This window comes from Elgaria multicarinata, chromosome 10 (genome assembly GCF_023053635.1).
Source record: "Elgaria multicarinata webbii isolate HBS135686 ecotype San Diego chromosome 10, rElgMul1.1.pri, whole genome shotgun sequence".
Lineage (NCBI taxonomy): Eukaryota > Metazoa > Chordata > Lepidosauria > Squamata > Anguidae > Elgaria > Elgaria multicarinata.
Genome location: NC_086180.1, coordinates 55643711 through 55669276, shown reverse-complemented (window position 1 = coordinate 55669276; position 25566 = coordinate 55643711). Strand labels below are relative to the sequence as shown.

Below are 25566 nucleotides of genomic sequence, written 5' to 3'. Positions count from 1 at the left end.
AATCTTGGCAAGGTTCCCAGAACAGCCTCTATCTCAAGGTAATTGCCCACAGATATACTTTCTCTGTTTAACCCTGAGATAGCCATACACACACAATTTTAATGACTAAGCAAGTATTTCTTTTCATATACTTAACACATTTTTCTGGCATACTGGAAAGAACGTCCTTGAACACAAAGGTTGAACAAAAGTTAAGGTTTAAGTTAATGTAACAAGGAGTGATTTAAAGAATAACCATCCCCACCCCCACCCTGGTCCAATATCACTGTGTCATCGTGATCACAGCACTTGCTGCTAACTGCTTGGTTATTGGGTGGTATAAAAATGTAATAAAATAAATAAATAAATAAAATATTTATCCAGGAACTATGGAGCCATGGGAAAGGTTTGGCCTACTTACATACATCTTTAGCCTGTGGTTTAAGTGTGAACCAGCCCTTTGGCGTCATCATTTAGCCCAGGGGTGCAGAGCTAGAACAGGACGGGAGGCCGACTTGCCCTCTACTGGGCCCTAAACTAAATAGTGCCAAAACTAAAAACAACAACTAACAACAACAATGAAAACAAAAACCCAAATAAATAAATAACTAAATAAATAAAATGCTCTTGCCTGCTGTTTGGGCCAACGTGGAGCCACAGTCCTCTGCTATGTCCCTCCCACATGTTAAACACACAAACCGAGAACACAAGGAAGCAGACCTTACAAGCAAGAAAAAGTAACAGAAAAAAGGAACAAATGGGTGGTATTTTATGTGTGAAGATATGTACGCTTACATGATTAAATTTAATACAGTAATTACATGTAGCCTACATTTAATAAAAAAATATGTACATACCTAACAGGAAATTATATATAGATATACAAAAGTACATATACAAAAGTAGAAGTGGGGGGGGGGGGAAGAGAAATAAATAAACAAATAAATAAAGAACAAGGAATAGGAAAAAGAAGAAGAAAAGATGGGGGGAAATGAAGAGGAAATAGAATGCAATGCAATGAACTTTGTCTGGAGGCCCAGATTTGATGTCAACAGAGTCCGTGCAATACCAAAACATAATGTGTAAGTCCCGGCTAACAACCAAACACTGGCTGAACCACCCTTCAACTGACTGGTAGGTGCAAAATTCGCATTAGTCTCCTGGTGATCAATTCTTCCCCTCACATTGGGGCAGTTTTTGGACTGTGCAGCAGTCGCCTCCCTCCTTTAGGAGCTGTTTCCTCAAGTTGACTGGCTTCCATCAGGGGACTTGGAAATATGGTGGACTGGATCACCCTGAACATAAACCTACAATATAAAGGGAAAATCAAATAAGCTGTGTCGGCATGGATTAAATATGTTTTGGGCAAGCGGCCTTTTGTGAAACAGTAGTATTCTGAATGAGAACAGAACAGGCTCTCACCACACCACCCAGAGGCCATGAAGATCTTTGTCTCCCTCCACCATCCCAACAATGCTAGTACCGTAATCACCAATGAAGAACTGAGTGCCAGATAATGGTTTGGGGATTATGGATGGTCAAGAATTTATATATATTTTTCTTACCACATTCAGACTGAAAAAGTTCAAGATGATAACAACCTACTGAGATCCTAGCTAGAGCACGTTGGCCTTTGACATACGAAAGCCAATGGTCACATCCCAGCAAGCTATACGGTTCTTTGTGTGGCCTTTAGCAAGTCTCTCTCTCTCTCTCTCTCTCCCTCCTCTACTTTACAGTCTTGTCATAAGAATAAAGCACTGTTCCAAGTTTCTTGGAGGAAGGGCGGGATACCAGCAGTGGTATAGTGGAACCAGGGCTTGTGGGGATGCAGCCATGGCACTTTTGGGTTAGCAGGAACACTGTTGTTGTCCATCACACACACTCATGCCACAAAATTCCCTGTTCCCTCTGAGCTTAGCTGCAATTCTCACAGTACCCAGGGGGAAATTAATTTCCCCAGCAGCCATATATTGTTCCCTGCTGTAACGCAGTGTATTTTGGGGTGCCTTGGACTTGAATGGGCAATTAAGACCCATTGTCCTCACAAATGTCCTGCTCCTGGTGGAGGTGAATTGCTTTGCTGACATGGACCAAGGGGCTGCCTGCATCTTTGGGCTCTCCTTGGGGGCTTGGCTATGAGGCTGTCATGATGAAAGCCTGCACTTCAAAATTTACCACTGCAAAACTGGATATAAATATAATGCAATACAAAACCAGCAAGAGAAAATTCTAACAATGCCAATAACGCCTGACATAGACCTTGGATTTTGAAGTCTTAAGCAAGGCAGGTCATGAAGTCCTGAACCACTTCTGACAAGGTGGCCTCAGAGCCCTAAGGAACAGCATGCGTTGGTGGCCCAGCATCAAACAAGGACCCACCAGAACCACCTTCTGAAATTGCCCCTACAGGAAGACCTGGAGCCACAATACAACGGTGCCTCCCAGCCCCAGAAGGATACCATACTTCATGGTATTGAAAGCTGCCAAGAGATCCAGCAGAACTAACAGGAACACACTCCTCCTCTCCAGTTCCAGACACAGATCATCCACCAAGGTGACCAAAGCAGTCTCTGTTCTATAGCTAGGCCTGAAGCCAGACTGATCTAGATCTAGATCATCCAGGAATCCCTGGAGCTGAGAAGCCACCACATGCTGCAGCACCTTGTCCAAGAATGGAATTTTATAATCTGAATGAGGGATTTGTTTTTAAGCAAAGGCCTTTCCACTATCTCATTTAGGCAGGATGGAAACATACCTTGCCATTAAGAGGAATTCACCATTACCCTTTCCCACTTAGCCACTCTCCCTAAGTTAGCAAGGGCAAGGGTCCAACACACAAGTGGTCGGCCTCACACCTGAGTTGTCCACAAACACCATTCTACGCAATGTCTCACTCATTTCATCGGCCACAATTTCCGGGAAAACTAGGAGGCTCATTTGGCTCCACTCTGTGGGACAGGACATGTAAGAACAATCATGTTAACCAGCTGGGCCAATTCTTCATTCTAGGGATTCACCAGGGATTTGACAGGATCACCTGCTGAGGTGACAGGAAAATCCCAAAGAGCCATCAGAAAGCTATCCAGTTCCATCAGTCTCCTTAATCCTTCTTTCTCACCTCCCTGCTCCTGCATAGACTCAGAGACTCCACGAGTCATTAGGCAGTGATAAATGAAATGACAGAAACATGACAATACCCAGATCCAGACCCTAACCCCATCCTGTGCAAAAGACCAGATATAAAGGGTGCCCTGCCGAATGAGTGGGGCCAAATATTAATTGGGACAAAGACAGACCCCTGGTAGCCATGAAGTCCTGAACCACTTCCTACAACGTGACCTCAGTGTGTATATTGACACCTCCCAACATAAGAAGTCATAAGAAGCTTCCAGCACAGTTCCTGAGGCCACCTCAGCTCGCTCAGGAAGGGAGACTGTTGAGTAGTGGGGCAAGCAGTACGCCAACAGAATCCAGAGCGTAGCACTCTGGAGAGTCCTGCTGGCTATTCTCCTGCTGTGGCTGGAGAGCACCTAGCATAGTTCTCCAGAGATCCTTCCTTGTGAACATGACTTGCTCTGAGGGGTGTTTTCACAGAGCAAGGTCTTCTGGGAAAGATGGCCTTGGAGATCTCCTGTGCTACTTCAGCACAGGCAGTCTCCAAGGTCACCTCCCTGCCAACGCCTCGCTCTGAGGAAGGACTCCTCAGAGCTAGGCACTGAGGGACAACCATGCCATGGCTGCCCAAGACTGGGGGAAGAGAGGAGGATAATGGTGGCAATGGGAGGTCTTGCACCAGTAATGGTTTCCACTAGTGCATCGTCATTAGTGTCAGAATAATCCAAGTGCAGGGCTAAACCTACACTACTGCTTTATAGAGGTATTGAAGTGCACTGATAACTGTTGGGGCACAGGACACATTCCATATACCGCTTTCGCAGTGTTATTTCCTGCTTTTTATTCTACATTCACAATGATCTGACACAAGGGGTAAATCTGGCCTTGGATTCTACCCTATCAGTCATGACTCTTTCACCATTCAGCTTCATAGGATTGCTCCAGTTCTAGTATCATGGAAGCGGGAGAAAACCTTCTCCCTGTCCATTTTCTCCATAGGCTAGGCTAGGCCAGGCTGCTTCTTCCCGACACGTAGCTTTCTACGTGGAGGAATTGATCCTGGTGTGTAAGAGCCCCCAATCATACGATTCCCCACCTGCAGCCTGAAGTGATATAGGCCAGTCAAAGTTTAACAACCTCAGTAAGAGCTAGACTTAATATGAAGAAGGAAATCTCCCCCAACATGTTTGGTTCTGAAGCAATGAAATACCTTGGGAGAAGAGCCACGACAGTTGTGATGATGCAGATCAGATAAAACACTGGATTAGACAGATGTCTCTGCAAAACCCAGTATGGATTGGCTGGTGGATTGCAGAGGACACAGGCAGCTCCAAGAGTCCCATTAATGCCGAAGAAGAGTACGCCACTACCAGCTATAACAGACCAGTGTATCCAGTTCTGAAATAAATTCAAACAACCACAGAAGAACAAACTCTTGAGATCAAATTTGCTTCCATTCTGAAGAACTGAAAGGCAGAGCTATGGGCATAAACAGTCAGAAACACACACACACACACACACACACACACACTTCACGCCAAACAAGTATTGTCCCCATGCTTCTCAACGTTCCCAAGGGGATAAGTGCTACTTAGCAATTGTTTAAAAACTCACTGTTCACACCTATCTGGGGAATCAGTTGTCTCTAAACTCCTCCCATGGGGAAGCCCAGTGTTACTACCCCTTTGCTTCTTCAAGTAGCTATGGGTGCCTGGGCTTCATCCTGTGAACAAAGGCTGGAAGGGAAAATCTCTCCTGACTCAGGAAAGGTGCAATATAATAAAGGTGCAAGACATGGAGCTATCCGGTGTCTCCAGTCATCTCAATCCATCCTCAAGTGAGGAACAACTGAGAATAGCGAGAGAAACACAATGAGGGATGTCACACTTAATGAATCAAAGTGATGTTTGATGGAGCTTAACAGTGAAAAGGGAGCCATTCATAAGGACGGAGCGTTTAGAATAGCAGGGTAGGTTGTACACATTTGAATTTCTGCTCCATGATGTTTATGGAACTAGGAATGCCTCCATCAGCCTTCCCCTACCTGGAACCTTTTAGATGTGTTAGACTACAACTCCCATCATTCCCAGGTGTCAGAGGACAATTCCATGCTGGCTTGGAAAGATGGTGGCTGCAGTCCAATACATTCCAAGGGCATCAGGTTGGGGAGGATGCTCTACACTGTGGAAAGTAGGTGGTCTAACAATTGCCCACTCCCCCAAAATGAACTTTTCCTAGTTTGTGCACCAGGCTACTGCAGTCAACCATTTTAGAGAATTGTGGCAATCAGAAGGAGGGTGGGAAACTGGAAGTCCCTCACAGCAGAATCCTTTGCTCTTGAAGAGAGACAACACTTCCGACCTATGAGAGCCTGACGTCTTGGACAGGTAAAAACAAAGTGCTTTTTCTCATCTCCAGTCCATTGTGGGGCATCTTCAAGTGGAACTCATGGCTCTTCTCTTTCATTTTGCATGAAGCAGTGTGGCAGAACTCAACATGCGTCTTTCCCTGGCTAATGCTCCACTGGTCTGTTTGATCCAATTGCACCTGCAGTCTTTGTCCATCTCTTTTCTTTTTCCTAAAGCTTTTAAAACTTTTCTTTTTCCTAAAGCTTTTAAAACTTGATCTTGTTCTGACTTTTATACTGCCTGTTTGGTGCATTCTCTTCCCCTCCTTATTGTTTTATTATGATTTTATTAGAATGTAAGCCTATGCGGCAGGGTCTTGCTATTTATTGTTTTACTCTGTACAGCACAATGTACATTGATGGTGCTATATAAATCATCATCATCATCATCATCATCATCATCATCATCATCATCATCTCATGAATGGTTGGAAATGGGTGTTTCTGGTGTTTCAAACAGGTCCACCAATGTAGTCCTGCAGCATCTGGTGGCTAATGGAATGTATGCCCAACAGAGCCTGATTCAATTCCCTGATGGCTGTTCTGCTGAGCGAGCCTCCCACTGTGTGGACTATTCATGTTAGGTGTTTTGCTTTGAGACATCAGCGGTTCTGAGCATCTCATGGGCCTCCTGGTAAAGCAAGTGAGCTGTCCCACTGGGCCCTTGATTCACTTCTTCTTCTGATAATTCTCCCATTCCCCTATGAAGAGGAGGCCTCAAGAGCCTCTGATCCAGCCAGGGATAAGCAGTGAATGCTGCCCCTCATCCTCCCTTTGCCCCCTCCAAGAGCAAATCTGTCCCAAAATGGTAGAAGAGCACCATCCTTTTGGGGAGCACCATCTGTACGGGATGTATGGGCCTGTTTCTCTTCTAGGTTATACTCAAAGTGGGAGGAGGCATAGCCACATCTATGGGTAGCTCTACCTGGGGGAGCCATGAGATAATGCACAATGGCTCCTTTTGCAGTGCTTCTACCTGGAGCTGCCATGAGAGTGGCTCTTGTGTTAATGCCCTTTCTCCTTTAAGCAGAGACTGACTAGGAGTGACTTGCACCTTGGTTCAACCCAGATAACATTCCCTCAACATCCTTCGACACTACAGATTTGACCCATTTCAGGAAGTCTGGCTGAGCTTGGTGTCCCTGGAGGAGTTTGGTTTGCTTCTGATGTGCCTCTTCCAACGTAGAGAAGCAGGAGGTGTGGGGGGGAGGAGGTGATGAAGGCACCTTGGCTGGCCTTTGTCTGTCGTACAACCAGGCTGATCCCAGCAGAGAAGACCTGCTGCTCATTGGCATTGGCTCACGGGGAGCCAGAAGGCAGAGCAGGTGCTCTGCAGCTGCTGCAGGTTGGCCTAAGGGGCTTTGACTGCAGAAGCAAAGGTTCGAGGCACAGCAGGCACGGAAAGCCTTTGCAGGGTGCTTCCTCCCGACTCCAAGGGAGGGGCTCCTCTGCTGCCACTGCCTGTCCTGTGGGGTCCTGGATGGGCCTGCTGAAATGGAGGTGCAGGAAGCACCAACGCCCTTGCTGCCACCCCAGCCCAGGAGCCCCCCTAGACAGAGGGGCCTGAAGGCTTTCCAAGGAGGCCTCTCTCTGCTCAGCCCATCCAAGCACTTTCTCCTCTTCCAGCACAGACCCAGGACAACCCCAACATATCGTTTGCAGATTTCATCCTAATGTACTGTGTTGTTTCCAATGGTTTGTATTCAACAGTAGTCTAATGAACGTCCCATTCTTTTCATTGGGTTTGTTCTAGGTTTGTCTAACATTGGACACAACCCACAGAGTAGGTCCCTCCCACAAAGAAAGTATGGATCCTAGGAATGTGTGTGTGTGTGTGTGGGGGGGGAGAGACAGCTTTGTGAGCTATTAGTTATGTATATACAGTAAATACAGGAACACATTTTGTTAAAGATTGGTCCCTTTCACCAGATTCTTCCAGTTTCATGCCATCATAAACCATTCTTGATTTGGCAAATTAGGAATAATTTGTTTTTTCAGCTCAGGGCGAGGAAACTTTTTTAGCCCAAATGTCCAAATTTCATTTTGGAGCAGCTCTCAGGGCCCACATACCAGTTCTGGGTGGGACAAAACAGGCAGGGGGCCAAAATACCAGTATATTTTAGCTTAAAACTCTTTCTGCCAGTGACCAGTCTTAGGAGAGGCATTTCAAATAGAGGCATTATAGAAGCTGAGAAACACCTGAACAACCAGTGTTTGGGGGGAAGGGGCGTGGCCATCTGGGTAACCCGGTGAGGGGGGGATTGAGATCCCAGGCAGGCTGGATTGGGAACCCAGGCCTTTGGTCCTGCACCTCTGCTTTAGCTGCTTGTGCTAGTGAGAGGAGCCAAGCAGGAGGGAACAGCACACAGCTTGCGATGCTGGGAAATCCTGGCTCAAAGTTCTGTAGGCACATGGCCTGTGAGGTGATAAATGGTGACGCAGCCCTGTTTAAGAATAATTTGTGAATTCAGCTGTAGAATAATAAATAAATTACTCACCAAAGTTTTACTTTCAATGATGAGGTGTAGTAGTATTACAAAGAACATGGAAGTGTTCATTACACTCCCAAAGGAGTATATGTGAATGTCAGAGTGAAGGAAGGTCTGCAAAGGAACAATCATTGAAACCATTATTTATGTATTCCATGCCTATCTTCCCAATAAAGACCATAAAGGAGGATGTGGAAATAACACATAGCCCTGTTAGGCTACTGGTTGGTTTTTCATATACAAAATGTTAATGATTCTTCTTGTGAATTTGGAGGAAGCTTAAACATACAAATCAAGAGGGGGAAATGGCTTCACCTTGTTTTTAAATCAAGGTAAAAGAACAGAGACAGTGGCAAGAGGGGGGAAGCTCTTAATACTTACGAAGTAAGGGATAAGAAAGCAAACCAAGCTTTGATAAAGAGCATCTGCTAAGTTCCCTGCAAAGGCTGATCTCATGTACGGCTGAAAAGGAAATACAGGAGAAATACATCTTAGCTTTGGCCATTACAGATTCTAGTAAGTTTGAATTATCTGCCTGCTCAGATACCTGAATCTCTCCCTAGTGAGCTGTCAAGAGGGGTACTTGGCAGCCATGGAGAGCATCCCCGTCCAAGTCTCAGGTCTTCTCTACATTAAAGTAATGAACCACATGTGCTTCCTAAGTAGTCTTTCTGGGATTACAATGGGCACAATACATATGTCTTCCCCATTCCTCCAAGTGCGAAAGCAAGGAAAACCCCGTGGGGGAGTAAAAAATAGCCAAAGGCAAGGGTGGAACCAAATAATCTTCAACAATAATATTAGTAAAAGTTTTATTAAAGTGCCAGGTGCCTACGCGTTTCGAACGCGGTTCCGTTCTTTCTCAGGGCTTTATAACGTTCGTGAAGTTGTCTGCAGCTTCTAGCAGCTTCTGCAGACAACTTCACGAATGTTATAAAGCCCTGAGGAAGAACGCAACTGCGTTTGAAACGCGTAGGCACCTGGCACTTTAATAAAACTTTTACTAATATTATTGTTGAAGATTACTTGCCTTTGGCTATTTTTTACTTCCCCATTCTGCCACCTGTTTGGGGCTGTTTCCTTTGTGGGGAGTTCCATATGTTCCAATTATACAAGCAGCAGATGCTGCTGTGACATTGTAGCAATATTGCACTATCCCCCAAATACACTAGCCCTTTGATGGTAGTGAATATTTGTTTCTGCATTTTTGGTGAGTTAAACCATTAGGAATAAATCTAAAAAATGGCAGGAGAGGCAGTGGAGGACCCCCAAACTTCAGAGAGTAACCAATCTTGATTGTGCTACATAAGCGCCTTGTGAAGGAGCCTCAGATCTCAGTCTTCAGTGAGAATATGAGTGAGCCAATCTGCTCCATGCCAAGCTGCATTATGGGATATTGAAATGAGAGAATGCAAACCGACTTATTGTACTAAGATTTGTTGGTGTTTAAATGTAACTTTTAAGCTGCAAAACCAGAATCAGAAAGAGACATCTTCATTTTGAAGGAACCAGTCTCACCATGATGCTCATGATCAAAGGTTTTAAGTGGATGCATCTAGAACCTCTTGTGAGATCTACATAGGGACCCTATGCTGGGAGTGCAGAGAGATTTTGTGATCTATATTGCACAAAGAGACCCATTCACACTTCTAAAACTGGTTTCCTGAGCCACTTTGGCCAAATTGTTTCATTTCAGTTTTCTCTCTTTGGTATTCTTATTTTCCTAGCCCAGAGGCCCTCCTAGATAGAGAATTTCAGGCTGACCTCTACAGCATTTCTCTCTAGCACACAGTACAGAATGAGAGGGACACATTTTTGCTGAGGATTCCCTCAAAATGGTACAGAAAAGCAATAACAGTCAGTGAGATAGCCAGTGAGAACATCAAATGATCCATCAAATGACTGTCTCAAATATAATTTATTTATTTATTTATTACATTGTTATCCTGCCCAATAGCCGAAGCTCTCTAGGTGGTTCACAAAAATTAAAACCACAATAAAACAACCAACAGGTTAAAAGCACAAATACAAAAAACATTATAAAAAGCACAACCAGGATAAAACCACGCAGCAAAATTGATATAAAATTAAAATACAGAGTTAAAACAGTAAAATTTAAATTTAAGTTAAAATTAAGTGTTAAAATACTGAAAGAATAAAAAGGTCTTCAGCTGGCGTCAAAAGGAGTACAGTGTAGGCGCCAGGCGGACCTCTCTGGGGAGCTCATTCCACAACCGGGGTGCCACAGCGGAGAAAGCCCTCCTCCTAGTAGTCACCTGCCTCACTTCCTTTGTAATCTATGCTGCCCTTCTAATGACACTGACATTTGTGCAGAAGAATGATGCCTTTAGTCTGTCTGTCTGTCTGTCTGTCTGTCTGTCTATCTATCTATCTATCTATCTATCTATCTATCTATCTATCTATCTATCCATCCCCATCAGATTATTTAATAACAAGGAATGCATGTTAGAATTCAGGTTCAACTGGCAAGGACTGTGTCACCAAGAGCATAGGAGACATTTCAACTTTCAAGCACTTTTGCCAAGCTAAGAAATACCTCATTTCTTTGTCCAGCTTTGTAAAGTTCTGGCCTCCTTAAAAGTGTTTGTGCCGAGACATCCTTGTCTAACACCCCATAAATGATTGGTGGTACTGAAGTGTACAGAAGGTTGAAGAAAATCAAACTCCAGTAATCACTCATGGGGGTTCCTGAAAATCCACAGAAGAACTGGAACCAGAACAGGAGGCCTACGTATGCCTGTTATGATGACACACAGGAATTACAGGTTAGAATTCATAAATGGAAGCCAGTCATCTTGGTGGTGGTGGTGTGTGTTTGAATAGGAAGTCAAATGATCCTTACAGTAGCCTACAGGAGTGTAGCATGCTAGTGCTTCAAACCTGTCAAGCCCACACCCCCAAAGCTCTGGAAATAGTCTGAATAGTAAAGATTTTGAATATTTCTCAGCATCAAACTCCTAAGACTGTTTGGAAAAGTCATGGAAGCCCAGTTGAATAACAGCAGAGAGACAAAAGTTAACCTTGTAGCGCAGTCAATTAAAAACATGATACATGGTAGCTTAAACCACTGTAGCCTCCAGGCACTTGTAAGAGGAGTCTTACACTGGCCCTGCTTTCCTGGAATTTCAAATTCATGGGTCTTCAATGTTTATGGGACAGTGGGTACGTGAGACATGTCATGGGTGCCCTCACAAAATGGCTGCCACAGGGGCTTGTTCATTCATAAAATGGCTGCCATAACGGCCATGGCTGGTCACAAAACACACATTTCCCAGAAGGAATATGGTGAGACGAAAAGAAAAGTAACTTGCCCCAGAACCTAAATACAAGGTCGAGGTGGGCTCCAAGCTACCCTACTTCCCTTACCCTCTATTGAACCTCAAAGGCAGAGCTGCACACAGCACTTGGCTTTGCAGCATGCCAGCATCCCCATTATAATATAATAATTAAATAATCTTGAGAAATAAAAGGAAAGTCAGGAGGTGCAGGGAGCCTGAACGGCACCAAGACTGGCACCATGCTGGAGTCCCAGGGCTACCAGAATGCAGTAATGCTCACCTCATTTCCATTGCCAGAGGTTACAGACAATCAGCTCTCCCTGTGGTTAGAGCTATGAACAGACATGTTTTTGAGGAATTACTAAATGGGGAGTGGTCATCTCCATCCCAGGTTTGTAACATGCTGAAGCTCTTCCTGAGTTCTTACTGCTCAGAGAAGAAAGCCCAACAGTTAAAGGTCATCACCACAGCTGGCAAGTCCAGTCTGTTTCAGGTACTACATGAAAAGATCCCTTTGATAATTTGCAAGTTTCAATACAGAGCCAACCTGTCGCAATGTCTCATTAACGCTGAGAGATAGCTTTTTGGCCCAGTCCATACTTAATAGACTGTAAATGCCTCAGAAGCACTGATCCTTAACCCAAGGCAGATGGGCAGACTCAATTTTTGCTACCAGAGTCTGAACACAGAAACTACTAGCATCCTAGCCATATTTCTAAGCATGAAGAAACTGTTCTCCCACACTGTCAAAAGCATTATGGCATCCATGGGTAGCTACATACCAAATTCTTGTAGAAAAAGTAAAGGATCATATTAGCCAGTCGGGTGTAGCACCAGTGGCCATGGACAAACAGCAGCTTGCTGAGGTGTTTGAACTGAGAAATGGCAAAATCGCTTGCCAACACAGCCTGAAAGCAAACACAAAGGAAGTAAAATACAGCAACCAAGAAGATAGCTAGAGAATGAAGTCTTTCATTGACTTGCATTGACTAATGGATTGCCTACCACTTGCTTCTTCTCCCCCCTCATCCACTGACCCACTGATGACAACTGCACATGAGAACATAAAAACACAAGAGCCATGTTGGATCAAACCATGGGAAAATCTAGTGCAGCATTCTCTTCACACAGTGGCAACCAGGTGCTTATGGAAAGCTCCCTCCTGCTCATGTTCCCAGCAACTGGTATAAAGAGGCATACTGACCAATATGGGAGGTAATATAAAGCAGTCTTTTTCAAGCTATCCACCTTGGTGGTCATCACTACATCTTGTGGTCGTAATTCCCATAAACTATGCAGTGTATGAAGGAGTACTTCTTTTTATCTATCCTGAATCTCCAACCATCAAGCTTTGTAGGACGACCCCAAGTTCTAATATTATGAGAGAGAGAAACTTCTCCATATCTACTCTTTTCCTATCTACCCTGCATAAATTTGTATATCTTGATCTTGTCTCATGTTGCCAGTCCAAAATAAAGCTCCACCTCAGTGCTTCTTTTTTTTAACCCTTCTTCTTTTTAACCTACTTCTACCCCTCAGCCTTCTTCTCAAACCAGTTGTCCATCCCAGCTCTGTCTGAGTTTCTCCTTGTTTCTTTAATTCCCCCTATTTGTTAATTATATCATTTATTAGTTCCCTATTATTTATTTACAGAACCCTAATCCATCTATTGCTGTCCTTCTGATTTATTGCCAAGATACATTTCAATGCCTCACAGATGAGGAAAATAGCTCTAGAACCTGTGAAGAGATGGTTCTAAGGACCATTATATCCTGTTCTTTCCCCCACTACAGTTTTAAAATATCATGGTATTTGTCTTTCCAATATTGATACAGGATAGGATATACAAATTCCAAAGTATTCAGTATTCAACCTTTGATCCCACTGACAACATATTATGTGACTAGCAGGCCTGCCAGTAGATCTACGGGCAACGCTGCTTTCATGTATGGATCTATCAAGCCATCCTACCTGCATGCCTTCTTGGCCAGCGATTCCAATTCCAACATCAGCAACTTGAATCATACTAACATCGTTGGCACCGTCACCTTCCAAGAGAGGGAAAAGAACAGTCTTGCCATGGAATTGGCCTGGGGGACTATTGCTTTATACACAGACTTTGCACATGGACTCGGAGAGTGGGGGTGGGAGCAGGGTTGAACAGAGAATGCTGAGAAGAGGAGAGAGTATTCAGGTTTTTTTTTTTACTAGATTCACTCAATTTGCTCCCTGACCTGAACGCAGAGCTAAATGCAATCTATGGTCAGAGCTTGTAGATTTCCAAACTCTTGATTTGATTTGCACAACAACAACAAAACGCATTCAAAAATGTGTACATTTGTTAAAGTGTCCATGAAAAATGCATATATTTGAATCAATGTGAGAAAATGTGTACATTTTAAGAAAGGCACACAATGGATGCTTACACTTGGGGAAATGTGCACAAAAATATGCACATATTTTGATGAAAAAAGGAAAAAATCTTGCAGTTTGATCTGGATGCAAGTCGGAACACACTTCAAGGTGGAGATCACCTGATGACTCAAGTGTTGTTAATTTGCACATCTCTGTTTTAAAGCACCGAAAGACTGCTGTTCTGCAGTACACAGGCCAAAAAGCTGCACAGGGGAGGGTCGGGAAAGTGGGAGTGGGAAAGGATTAAGCTCTCGGCCCTCTTCCTCCCCACACTTCTCTGCTCAAAATCCCTCCTCACTACTTTTGTTTCATATGTCAAAAGAAGAATGTGTTGTTGTTGTTCCCTTCAGAGAGAGTCCAATTGAACTCAGTAATACTTACCTCTGAGTAAGCGTGCGCAGGATCATAATGTCAATCATTTCACTCAACACAGAACTCTCTTCAAGCATATTGTACTAAAAGGTCATCATCTGCCTAAGACTTGCTTTCATAGCTGCATTATGTGGAAATGCAAATGAGGTAAGCTTCTGCTTTTCACCCTTCTCCCAGTCATGTGTAACTGTGGCCTGGATATGCATGCAAACCCACCCTTGTTCTTTGCATTTAAACTAGAGAGGAACTTGGGCAGAGAAAGCGTGACAAATTCACAATTCCTATTGTGGTGATTCCACATTGCCTGTGAAGTCACCTAAGATTGGCCATGTTTGGAAGTCACAATAAGCCACAGCTCCTCCTGACAGGAACAAGCTACAGTGAGCGTTGGACCAGGAGGAAGAGTTCAGAAGGTTTTACTTTGGGCTAATTTTCTTCGCCACGTCTTCAGGAGCCACAAACTGTGGTCAACACTAACTATGGTTAATTTCAAACAGGCCCATAATTTCAAAGCCAATGTCCATAGAATATGGCAAACTGTGGTTAACTAAGAGCAGAAGTGTCTGAAGTCTTCCTTTCATGTGTAGGAGGGGGAATTGAATGAGTCCATTGCTTGCTGTGGCTTGTGCATGTTGAGCGCACTAATCCATGGTTTAACATGCCATGAGAATGTGGTCATTGTTATTCTGATAAGAATTCTGGAATCATCTTGAAGTAAAGGAAGGCCCCCTGCCCACTTAAGTGGAACAGGGAAACTCCACTCTTGAGTAGCAATGCCTGGCAGATAGGAGTGCCTGATTTGCAAGTCAAAGTACTAGCATCCTAGAGTATACTCTCTCTTTCTGTCACTTACTCTATGGAGCAGCAAGGATTTGCATCAACCAAGTCCTGGTTGGGAACCCAGGTATTACACCTTTAACCTGCTGTAGCATCCTGATTTATGTCAATACTTTTTGGAAGGAAAAACAAACAAAGAACATACTTCAAAGGAAATGCAAAGGGAATATAGCATATATGAGGGTGCAAGGCAGGTAAGCATCCAAGATGAACAAGAAAAAGGGAGACCATAAGAATAAAAGAACATAAGAGGAGCTATGCTGGATCAGACCAGCTGTTGACCAGAAAGATGTAACTCAAAGGAAGAGACCGAAGCACCTCACACAATGAATTTATATACAGCATCCTGAGACATTGCTCCCTTTTACTTATTGAATATAGCATATGTGCCACCCTGTTCAAAGAGAAAAGCAACTCACCTATGGCGAGTGTCATCACTTTCAGCTCCTTCCGTACCAGCTTCACCAGCTGGCCCTTCTGCAGTGGCGTCGCTCTGCAGCAGATGACAGCCCGGACACTTTTGGTGAGCTGCAGGAACTTACTCTGTAGACTCGGATGCAAGGCAAATGCTAAGGTTGGCCCATCGATGACGAGTGCAGAGCTGAACTGGGGAACGGTGGTTTGGGACGCAGTGCTTTGCCTGTCCTTGGAAGGAGCATTTGTCTTGATGTCTTCTAAAATGCTCTCCAGCATCTTTCCACAGGCATCCTGGTTGGAAAAAGGAAGGTGGTGAGATGACGGTTTTGTCTTGGTTCAGTTTCTTGCAAGTGTACATTAAAACATCACTTTTGAAGCCACATCTAGATGAATGTTGTAGTTTGTCAGGTAAACATTTAGCCAAAGCTCTTTGGGCAGTTTATTAAAAACGTTATACAATTTCTTTAAACCACAAAAACATACCACTGGCAGCAGGCAGCCCTTGTTGGGGAGATCATTCCATAACCTGGAGTAGGATCTTAGATACAGAGCATAGTGTAATGTTGTGTGTGTTTAACAGACTGATATGGCACTTTTAACTTTCAACAGGAAAATAATGCTTTAGAAAAGGTTGATGAGGCTATAAGAAGAAAAGTCAACATCATTGACGTTCAATTTGGACATCACAATACAATCACAATACCCCTTCTGCACCTCTTCTGTTTGTGTGGCTTTGATGAGGAGATTGAAAGCTTTTGTTTTCCTTCTTCTTCTTCTTCTTTTTTTTTGGTGCTAACCACAATTTAGCATTATGTCCAAACACTAAATTGTGGTTAAATTTGAGGAGGTTTCTTGGAAAGAAGCCAGCTTCATGAGTTGGTATGGTTTCAAACTAACTATAGTCAAGATTAACCATAGGGTTCAAGTTCAGAGTAAATGACAAGCTGTGGTAATCCAAAATGGAAGGGAAAGCTTCTAATCGCCTTCTCACAGCTGTACTAGAGAGGAGGAGAAGAGGGCAGCACAGGAGCCCAAGGCTAACTGTGGCTCATTCCTGTAATAATAAACCACGGTTTATCATGACCTCCAAACCAGCTTAGGGTGACCATATGCAAAGGAGGACAGGGCTCCTGTATCTTTAACAGTTGTATTGAAAAGGGAATTTCAGCAGGTGTCATTTGTATATATGGAAAACCTTGTGAAATTCCCTCTTTATCACCACAGTTAAAGGTGCAGGAGCTCTACTAGAGTGACCAAATTTAAAAGAGGGCAGGGCACTGCAACTTTAACTGGTGCGATGAAGAGGAAATTTCCCCAGGTTCTCCATACATACAAATGACACCTGTAGAAATTCCCTTTTCAATACAACTGTTAAAGATACAGGAGCCCTGTCCTCCTTTTCATATGGTCACCCTAAACCAGCTGTCATATGGGCAGGGGCTGTGGAAAATGCTTACTGAATGAGGCACACACAAACGCCTAATCTACACCAAGCAGGATATTGCACTATGAATGCGGAATGGAAGCGGTATATAAAAGGCAGGAGGCACACGACTGCTTTATAGCAGTACTGAAGTGCACTGACAACTGTTGGGGCCCACTGACACATACCGGATGTGTCAGTGGGCCCCAACTGGATGAATACTGGATGAATGCACAGAAGAACAGGAACTATTTGTGCAACAGTGCCTCACAGGTGAAGTGGATATAAAACCCAGCTGTTGGCACCTTCACACACCTCACCAGGAGGATGCAGGTGCAGCAGCAGCTGCGGCCCGGGCCTTCTTACGGAACCAAGATCAGACTGCTGAGGGAGGGCTTTGTGAGATGGGACAGATGCTGATGGCTAGACCGGTTTTCAAAAATTCTAATTAAAACCGTGCTATGGAAATATAATGCTGATAACAACAAGAAAATAATAAACATAATTTTGTATTATAAATATATGTATAAACAGTACTACACTGATGCCATTACCAGCACTGTATTGTATCTACAAACTGTGAATGTGGTATATGTGTTTATTGTAAAAAGATGATTGTCTCATGAGTAAATTTCATGCATGGTTTTGTTAGGCAACTAGCAGTTTGCCATTGATGACCATGCAGTTGTGAATAAATAAGGTTAGTGATCACTATCTATCACTGTATGTATATTGTGTAGTAGTGTGCTTTGGGCATTCTGTAAACATTACATTATTCATACTACTGCCTTCCTTTTTTTTTTTTTTAGTACACTTAAAAGAAACATTACACATTTTAGCTGATTTTTGTGTGTCACTTCACTCATTCATCAAGCTTCAAGTGAGTTATCTGGGTAAACAAACAGCTGGATTTCTGACCTGCAAAATAACTGTTCCTACAATCTTATAATATTTTTTGAATCCTTTTTAAAAGGGGGAAAAAACCCACATATATTTTAATTTTTGTGAGGTTTTAATTTTTGTGAACCGCCCAGAGAGCTCCGGCTATTGGGTGGTATAGAAATGCAATAAATAAATAAATAAATAAATAAATAAATTTTCACCCCGTTTTCTAAAACAACCTTGAACAGCTACGGCTATGATTAGAAGCAGCTGGCTCCTGCTTTTAACACAATTTCCTTTACTGTATATTTTAAGAGAACAGAAAAACGTTTTAAGATTTTGCTTCATTAGGAAATGTAAGTAGATTAATTTTCTGAAATGCCATATGTAATGCCATTTAATGAGACAATTCTTAGCATATCAAAAAGAGCTGCAGGAAGACATAACAACGAGCAACTAACAAAAATTACATCTGTTCTAATTTTCAAAGCCAACCTCTGTAGTTCTGCATGGCTGAAATAACTTAGCAGTTTAACAACATGTGAACGTGTGTTAACTTTTTACCGAAGGCAGAGAGAGAAATGAAAAGGTGGACTACATTTAGATAATTAACTGCCACGCAGGTTGGCCTTTGGGAACAACGTTTATGGCAGGGCCGCTTAAGAATATTCTTTTCACACAGTGGTCCAATTAGTCCAACTTTCTCTTCACAGAGCGGCCAACCAGCTGTTGATGGGGACCCCACAAGCAGGACATGAGGGCAACAACAGCCACCCACCCAAGTCTCCCAGCAGGTAGCACAGAGCTATCAGGACTGGTAGCCACTGATAGCATTTTTGGCTAGGAATATCTCTACCCTCCTTTAAAGCCATTCAAATTGGTGTACATCATAAAGTATGGATCACTATTAATTCCACAGTTTGACTAGGCACTCTTCCCCACCAAGGTGCCCCCCCCAGGACATGCTGGCTGGGGATAATGGGAGTTGTAGTCCAACAAGACATCTGGAGGGCACCATCTTAGGGAATGCTGAGTCAGAGCATTTTTAGAATTTGAAGCTCTTCATGTAATTATGCGAGTAACCTTGACCACAAGGGAGGCATGTATTATCGACCCTGTATTGCAGAAAAGGTAGTGAGGGCATTTGCATGAGGCTATGAAGTATATTCATGGTTGATCCAGATTTGAAGTAAGAACTTCCCAGCTCACAGTCTTGGCCTCTGTGTTACACTAGTTGCCACATTCATTAGCCATTTTATTTATGTAATGTGCAAAATATTAATTTACAAAGTTTATCCTACAAAAAAATCAGAGTTAGTGGGGGGGGGGGCTTAAGCAAAGGGAACACATAATCTGCCCCACAACTGAACAGCCCAATGTGGAGGCTTAAGTCGACAAGAAATGGGACAGCTGCAATGGGGTGGGACATGGAGGGTACAAAATGAATTACACCGAAGCCACTGGAAGTGACCCAGTGTGGATATGTTTGTTCTCGGCATTTCCTGGTACAAAGAGGACCATATCCTAGCCGTGGCCAAGTCTATGACCTTCAGCCTTTCAATCATACACTTTTCTCTCAGTAAAATTCTGCTGTGGAAAAAGAAATGTTCCACGCACCAGAGTATCAGCTATGAGGGTGAAGACTTCGTCAACTGGGTCCAGTAATTTACAGGAACAGGCTATATTGATGGCTGTCTCACGCTTATCACCTGTCAGCATCCAGATGTTAATCCCTGCTTTTCGGAGTGCCTCTATGCTTTCCGGGACACCATCTTGCAAGCGGTCTTCAATTCCAGTGGCCCCTATGACAACAAGCAGGTTGATTATGGCAAGCAATAAGATTTCTTTTTCCCCCTTTTCTTTTTTCCATGCAAATTAATGTAGAAACTATCCAGCAGATTGGCAGTAAGGGAAGTGAGAAATGCCAGGTTCCTCCTATCCAAAATTTGTTGATATTTGAGCTTCAAGCATTTCTCAGTTGGGATGTCAAAATTGACCTCCCCTTCCCCATGGGTGGGGGAAAAAGGAAATATAAATAAATAAATAAATAAATACATAAATAAATAAAACCAAAATAGCACCCAGAGATGCAATAAAGTGCCCTAAAGGGAAAGCATTTGCTTCTCCTGGCAGCCCTTCTTTTGCAAAAAGAGAGGGTTTTTTTTTTTTTTTTTTACTTTTGAGGGGTCTTTCTGAACTTTGGGAATTGCAGGGGTCACACTGCGGGGCTGCAGGAGCTGCATGTTTCCCACCCCTGCCCTAATGAAAGGTTTTTGTTTTGTTTTTAATAAAGAGTAGGAATCAGCCTCTATACCATTTCCCAACCCTGCAGACCTGCTGAACCCCAAAAGTTATGTCTGAGAGCATTCCTAGAAGAGTTTGAGAAAAACCAAAAACATCATAAGGAACTAGGCTGAGCCTATGGTGTCTGAAAATGCCTTTAGTGTCACCTTTGCTTGATTTGAGAAATAAATGGAATAGTTTTTCAAACAAATTCACAGCTCCTGCAAAAATATACAAAATCAAATATATCAGAGGTGGGGATCCTCTGGCCTGCAGGTGTAATGAAGACCTCCAGGCCTCTCAGTCCAGATCTTTGCACTTTGTCCAGGCCCCACCCCTCCTCCGCCATTAATAGGTCCAATTAACTGGGATGTGTAGCTCTGGGTTTTCAGCTAGTTTTACTAGGACACTTTAAATAAAGGGATACAGAAATGGTTCACCAGCCTCTCTGCCGTTCCCCATTATTGTCCAAAATGTAGCAGGAAGGGTTCTAAAAGCTAGTTCTGAAAGCTAGTTAAGTTGTATACTGTTTGTTAAAATAATAATATCCTTCTCTTTCCATCAAAAAATGTTTTAATTTGCACCTATATTTTTCAGTGTTTAGTAAAGAACAGTTTTCCGCCCATCTCACCAAGTAACGTTAAATCGTTCTCAAGCCTCATTGCAGACTCAAGGAGCATCTGTTCCCTGTTTTCAATACTGCTTTCTGCTAAATAATGGCCTTTCAGCCACTCTTGGTATTCCTCACTGCTCAACACCTGCAAAATCAGCAAAAATACACAATGGCCAAAATAATGCATATAGAAAACATTTAAAAACCACAAACGAGTTCCCATCACTGAAGTAATCGATCCATTAATATATGATTGAATCAAAATACTGATTTGTGTTTTTTTTTTAAAATGCTTGCAATTCATAACTGGTCAGTATTCATATTATTTCATGCTTCTCCAAAATCAAGGGAGCTAGAGAACAACTGACTATATAGGAAGGTCAATGTCTCATGTCACCATAAGTCCCCAAGTGGAACCCATCAAAAATAATAGGAAACATGTGGGGAGCCACCACAAAGGGGTGTAGTGTAGCCTCCTGTCTGCCTCTAAAAGGAGGAAGAGCACCTGTTGGGGGCTCTAGTCAGCTTGGAAGAGGAGCATTCTAAGGGGTGTCTTCACGGCGCTGAGTTGGTGCCTCCTCCCTCAGAAACCCCATGGTTTCCTCTCCTGTGGTGGCATCGGATAATGAAGTGGCCACCTGGGTACCAGAGCCGCCCCCTGCCCTCTTGGTGGCGGAAAGCGACCAATTGCTGGTCATCTTCCACCAGGGACTGCCCCCACAGATTGGCCCTAGGGCGATGCCAGACAGTAGAAGAGCCAAACTGGTCTTGCTCCCATTGTAAAAGTCAGGGTAAGTCCCCAACTTTTTCAATGTACAGCTTTGTGGGAAAGCTTCATGGTGGCTGCAAAGCTGTGCCTGCATCATATAACTGATGCAGTGCAGATCTACAGCCACCATGAGGCTCTCGCCCACATATAGACAGCCCCCTCATGTTCAGAGGAGTTAGAGGAGGAGAAGCCTCAGAGTTGGAAAGGACAGCATTTTTCCTTTCCCATCCTCCTGAATATCTTGCCATGCTGTGTTATACAGGGCTAAAGGACTCAGATTCAGTGGTGGATGCTACAAACGTGGAACACTTTGTTGCTATTTAGCTAGAGTGGAAGTTTATGGAAAGTGAGAAAGAGAAAAAAGTCTCATTTCACCCCCTTCTTCTCTCTGGAAGTTTTTTCCACATAGCATGAGGTGGAAACATTTCTAACCTCACTAGATGCACCCACCTGATCCTAAATCCCTCCACCCTCAAGGATATTATAAGCCAGGAAGGTGGAACCTTTTTTCTGTCAAGAGATGCATTCTCTTGGGGATAATCTGTCGGTAGCTGTATGGCAACAAGTGGGTCAAATCAAAGCCAACAACGTACAGAGGAAGTGCCAAAAATGAGTGGGGTCACCCCTTTTCTCCCTCTCCCCAACTCTCTTTCTAGCATCTTTCTGGGATGCATTGAACAGATCTTTGTTGGGCTGGTTTTCTGAATTAATGTTTGTCTGAATTTACGAAATAATACACTTCTGCATTCTGGCAGAGTTCTCCCAATACGAAGAACTGACTAGCTTATTTTTGTGATACCCCATTCCACTCACAAACTGAGTTGGGTTTTAGAGGGAATGATAATGATAGTGGAAGGACTAGAAGTGGAATATTTTATATAAAGCAACAGTAATGTGTATTATCAAGGGATTGGTTATAGAACCATGCAGTGCGACATATATTAATCCAGGGTCTGGATAGCAAAATTTAGAGGTGGGCAAATTCTCCCGTGCCTGTCATGTTGGGTGCTTGCCCTGTCGCCTCTATCCAGCCCCTGCTCACCAAGGAACACAAGCTTCTTTTGAGGCTTGGCATGGCCCAGCAAGGGCTCAGAAGCCATGCTGTATGTGTACACCCCCTCTTTCATCACTTGACACGACAGGGGGTGGGAGTGGGGAGCGGGAATTGCGCTCCCAACAACCCGAGCAAAATTCTGGGGAATGTTCATGCAATGTTAGTGTTATCTTCCACTGACACCTCTTGAAAGCTAAAAGTAAAGAAACAGGCCAACTTGCTCACCTTGCATAAAATAATGACAAAATACCACTTCAAAGTATCAGCTATTTTTCTGTTATGAAAAAAAAAATAGCTAAAGATACTTCCTAAAAGTTCTGCTTCCACATATGGGAGTCCCGATATGTACATAGACCTCAATGTGTGAGCAATTTGCACATTCACTTCAGAGAACTGCTCCGTTTGACCATCCCTTTCTGAATGCAGAACTTCCCTTTCTGTGAGATGAATGGGGAAGGTCAATTGTGATGGAAAGTCATGTGGCCAAAGATGGTGGCTGTGACTTTGTATTCAAACCCGACCACAAGCTTTCAACTGCAGTTTGAGCACAGCTCACAACCGTGTATGTTTGAATATTCCGTGGCTGCTAATTGGTGTTGTGACACTCAATTTTTATTAAACCAGAAATCTTAGTTGATCATGTTGGGGTTTCCAGAACCTTATAGAGGTGGAGATAAGGAGCATACCAAGACTGAAACAGTTTCAAGCCTTATTCCCAAAGAAAGCAGTTGGGATGGGACACCCTACTGCCATGGAGAAATATGTGCATGACAGTGTCTCAGGGATATACAGTATTTTTTTTTTTACAGGTGGTGGTGGGGAGACCTGTCTAATACAAATAGTATCCAGCTCTTCTGAGCGTGAAACATCATTGTGTTCTCAATTAACTACGATTCATCATTACCTTCATAGCTATACAGAGGGTGCGGAGCCCTTTTGTAGCATACTCATTTAAGTGCATCTGCGTTCTTTCCTTAATTTTTTTCCTTTGCAGTTCTATCTTTTTAATATCTGAGATTGAACAAATAACAAATATATACGTAAAATACCAAAGATATGGATCTTGCTATTTACTGTTTTACTCTGTACAGCACCATGTACATTGATGGTGCTATATAAATAAATAAATAATAATAATAATAAAACATGAAAACCTGGTAAAAAGAGGTTTGTAAAAAGATTATGGGTTAGAACCAGAAATTCTGACAGAGGGGCTGTTCTGCAAACTGCACTGCAACGTCTAGCAGATCATTCAGCCCAACATGGTCATAGCTCAAGCACACATCTTTGAGACCTTTTCCTAACAGAAGCAAAACACTGATGTCAGTTCCCTATTCTCAAATAGACCTTGCACTAAATTGGGAAAAACTCTTCTGCACATTGAAAATGCTTTCCACTTATGAACCTCTGAATTAAACTCTCAAAAAATAAAATGTAAGGATATTTTCAATTTCAAACGATAGTTTTCTAAAAAAATATTTCTATTAGAGAGGGCTGACTCAAGAGATGGCTGTTGAGGTGGAGGTGGAGCTGCCCTCACAGCAACCTGAGATGTCATGAAGGGTAAGGAGAAGCAGAGATACAATGGATTGGGCCCATGGCATGCAACACAAGGAAGTTACCCCACACAGATTTAGGCAGGAAAAGATCTGTCTAGATTCCACCCCTCATTAATTTCATGAAGGAGAAAATAATCTGCCTGGGTCCTTGGGTCATCTTCAGAGACCCTACTTGGAGTCGCCATCAAAAGAAGTTAGATACTTGGCTTCAAGAGAAAGGGCCTTCTCAGTTGTGACACCTTGTTTATGGAATGCTCTCCTGAAGGATACTCACGTGGAGCCCCCGCTGTTACCTATTCATTGCCAGGTGAAGACTTTTCTCCATTCCCAGGCATTTTAGAGTTTTGTTATTGCATTTATGGTCTTTAACCTGTTTTATTGCGTGAACTGCCCTAATATTTTTTTTGTTAGAGGGTGGATTACAAATACAATAAATAAATAAATAAATATCCCTTTTGAGGTGTGGTGACCATTCTACGTATGAAGGTATGATAGAAGTCTACCTGAGGCTCAGATTTGGTCAAATAATTGTTGAATGGAATTTTGAGAGTAGTCACCTCCCAAAAATGGAAGCCATCAGTTACACAGCTATACACTTCAGTGGAACAAACTAGTTTTAGGCCCACTCAAGGGTGGCTATGGAGATGATCAAGGTGACTGTAACCAAACTGTGCTTACAGTATGCTAATTTGCAAAATTGAAAAACAGCCAATTCTGAAAACAACCACCACCTGTTTCCAGTTTCAGATGAACCCGCGAGAAATAACCATACCTTCCATAATGTGTGAATTAACTATTAAAACACTAGAAGTAAAAATAAGGTTTGTTATAGAAGTTAACACTTGTGCAGTTTTTGGAAGTGTTTTCTACATCAATGTGCTTCACAGTGAATGATGCATTCACATTGCGCCAGCGGTTATAGGACTCTCTGTGATGTAGGGTCAGTAATAAAACACCACAATCTGTGGTGCTTCATGGGTTGAAGGTTCCCCATGCCTGCTCTGTTGGAAAGATGGCACCCAAAGACACGTAATGGGCAACATGAACACTGTTCTCATCCAATCATTCCTGAAAACCAGCATGGTGCAATGGCTAGAGAGATGGGCACAGGTGGTGGGGGAGCCAGGTTCAAAATCCCATTCCGGCACAACAACCACAACCACAATCACACCCCGACAACAGGGAGGAAGACGTTGGCCCCTGACATCCTAGGGTCCACTGCCAAAGCAATGGCTGAAGTTCTTGCAGTGGGTGCTTCGGCTGCAGATCTGGCTTCGCTTATTTTTCGACGTTTCTCTGAGGAATGGGAAGGCAAAGAATAAGCGAAGGGCGCTTGGCCAGTGCTTACAGCACTGCCCGCAAGCTCCACCTGACTGTGCAGTGGGCATCACTCCTACTTCTTGTTTTCCACACGGGTAATAAGAACCAGGAGTGAGGTGCCCTCAGCTAGCACTTGGACCAGCTCCTGCAGGCATTGCCTGAGTGTGTAGCAGTAGCACTCTCAGTTAGGAGGAGGAATGGTGCGCTTAGTAAGAGATTGGAGACAGCAAGAGGATTCTTCTCTCTGCCCCTTCCCCAAGCCCTTGGTAGGCTCTTGGACTGGAGGCAGGGCCTGAGGAGGGGAGCAAACAGTCGGAGTCCAAACCTCCAC

General features: G+C 43.3%; 1 protein-coding gene across 1 annotated transcript in view; it reads right to left on the bottom strand.

The window, feature by feature from the left end:
* Window positions 1-1159: 1159 nt before the first annotated feature.
* The window catches only part of LOC134404409 (phospholipid-transporting ATPase VD-like), a 42648-nt gene continuing 18241 nt past the window's right edge, over window positions 1160-25566 (bottom strand). The window contains exons 13-23 of the mRNA XM_063135095.1: window positions 23261-23367; window positions 20552-20678; window positions 19255-19439; window positions 15335-15623; window positions 13263-13339; window positions 12074-12199; window positions 10550-10750; window positions 8374-8454; window positions 8002-8106; window positions 4307-4494; window positions 1160-1286 (exon numbers count right to left, since the gene is read on the bottom strand). Coding sequence (XP_062991165.1) covers window positions 1160-1286; window positions 4307-4494; window positions 8002-8106; window positions 8374-8454; window positions 10550-10750; window positions 12074-12199; window positions 13263-13339; window positions 15335-15623; window positions 19255-19439; window positions 20552-20678; window positions 23261-23367 — 1613 coding nt within the window. The remainder of the gene's footprint in view (window positions 1287-4306; window positions 4495-8001; window positions 8107-8373; window positions 8455-10549; window positions 10751-12073; window positions 12200-13262; window positions 13340-15334; window positions 15624-19254; window positions 19440-20551; window positions 20679-23260; window positions 23368-25566) is intronic.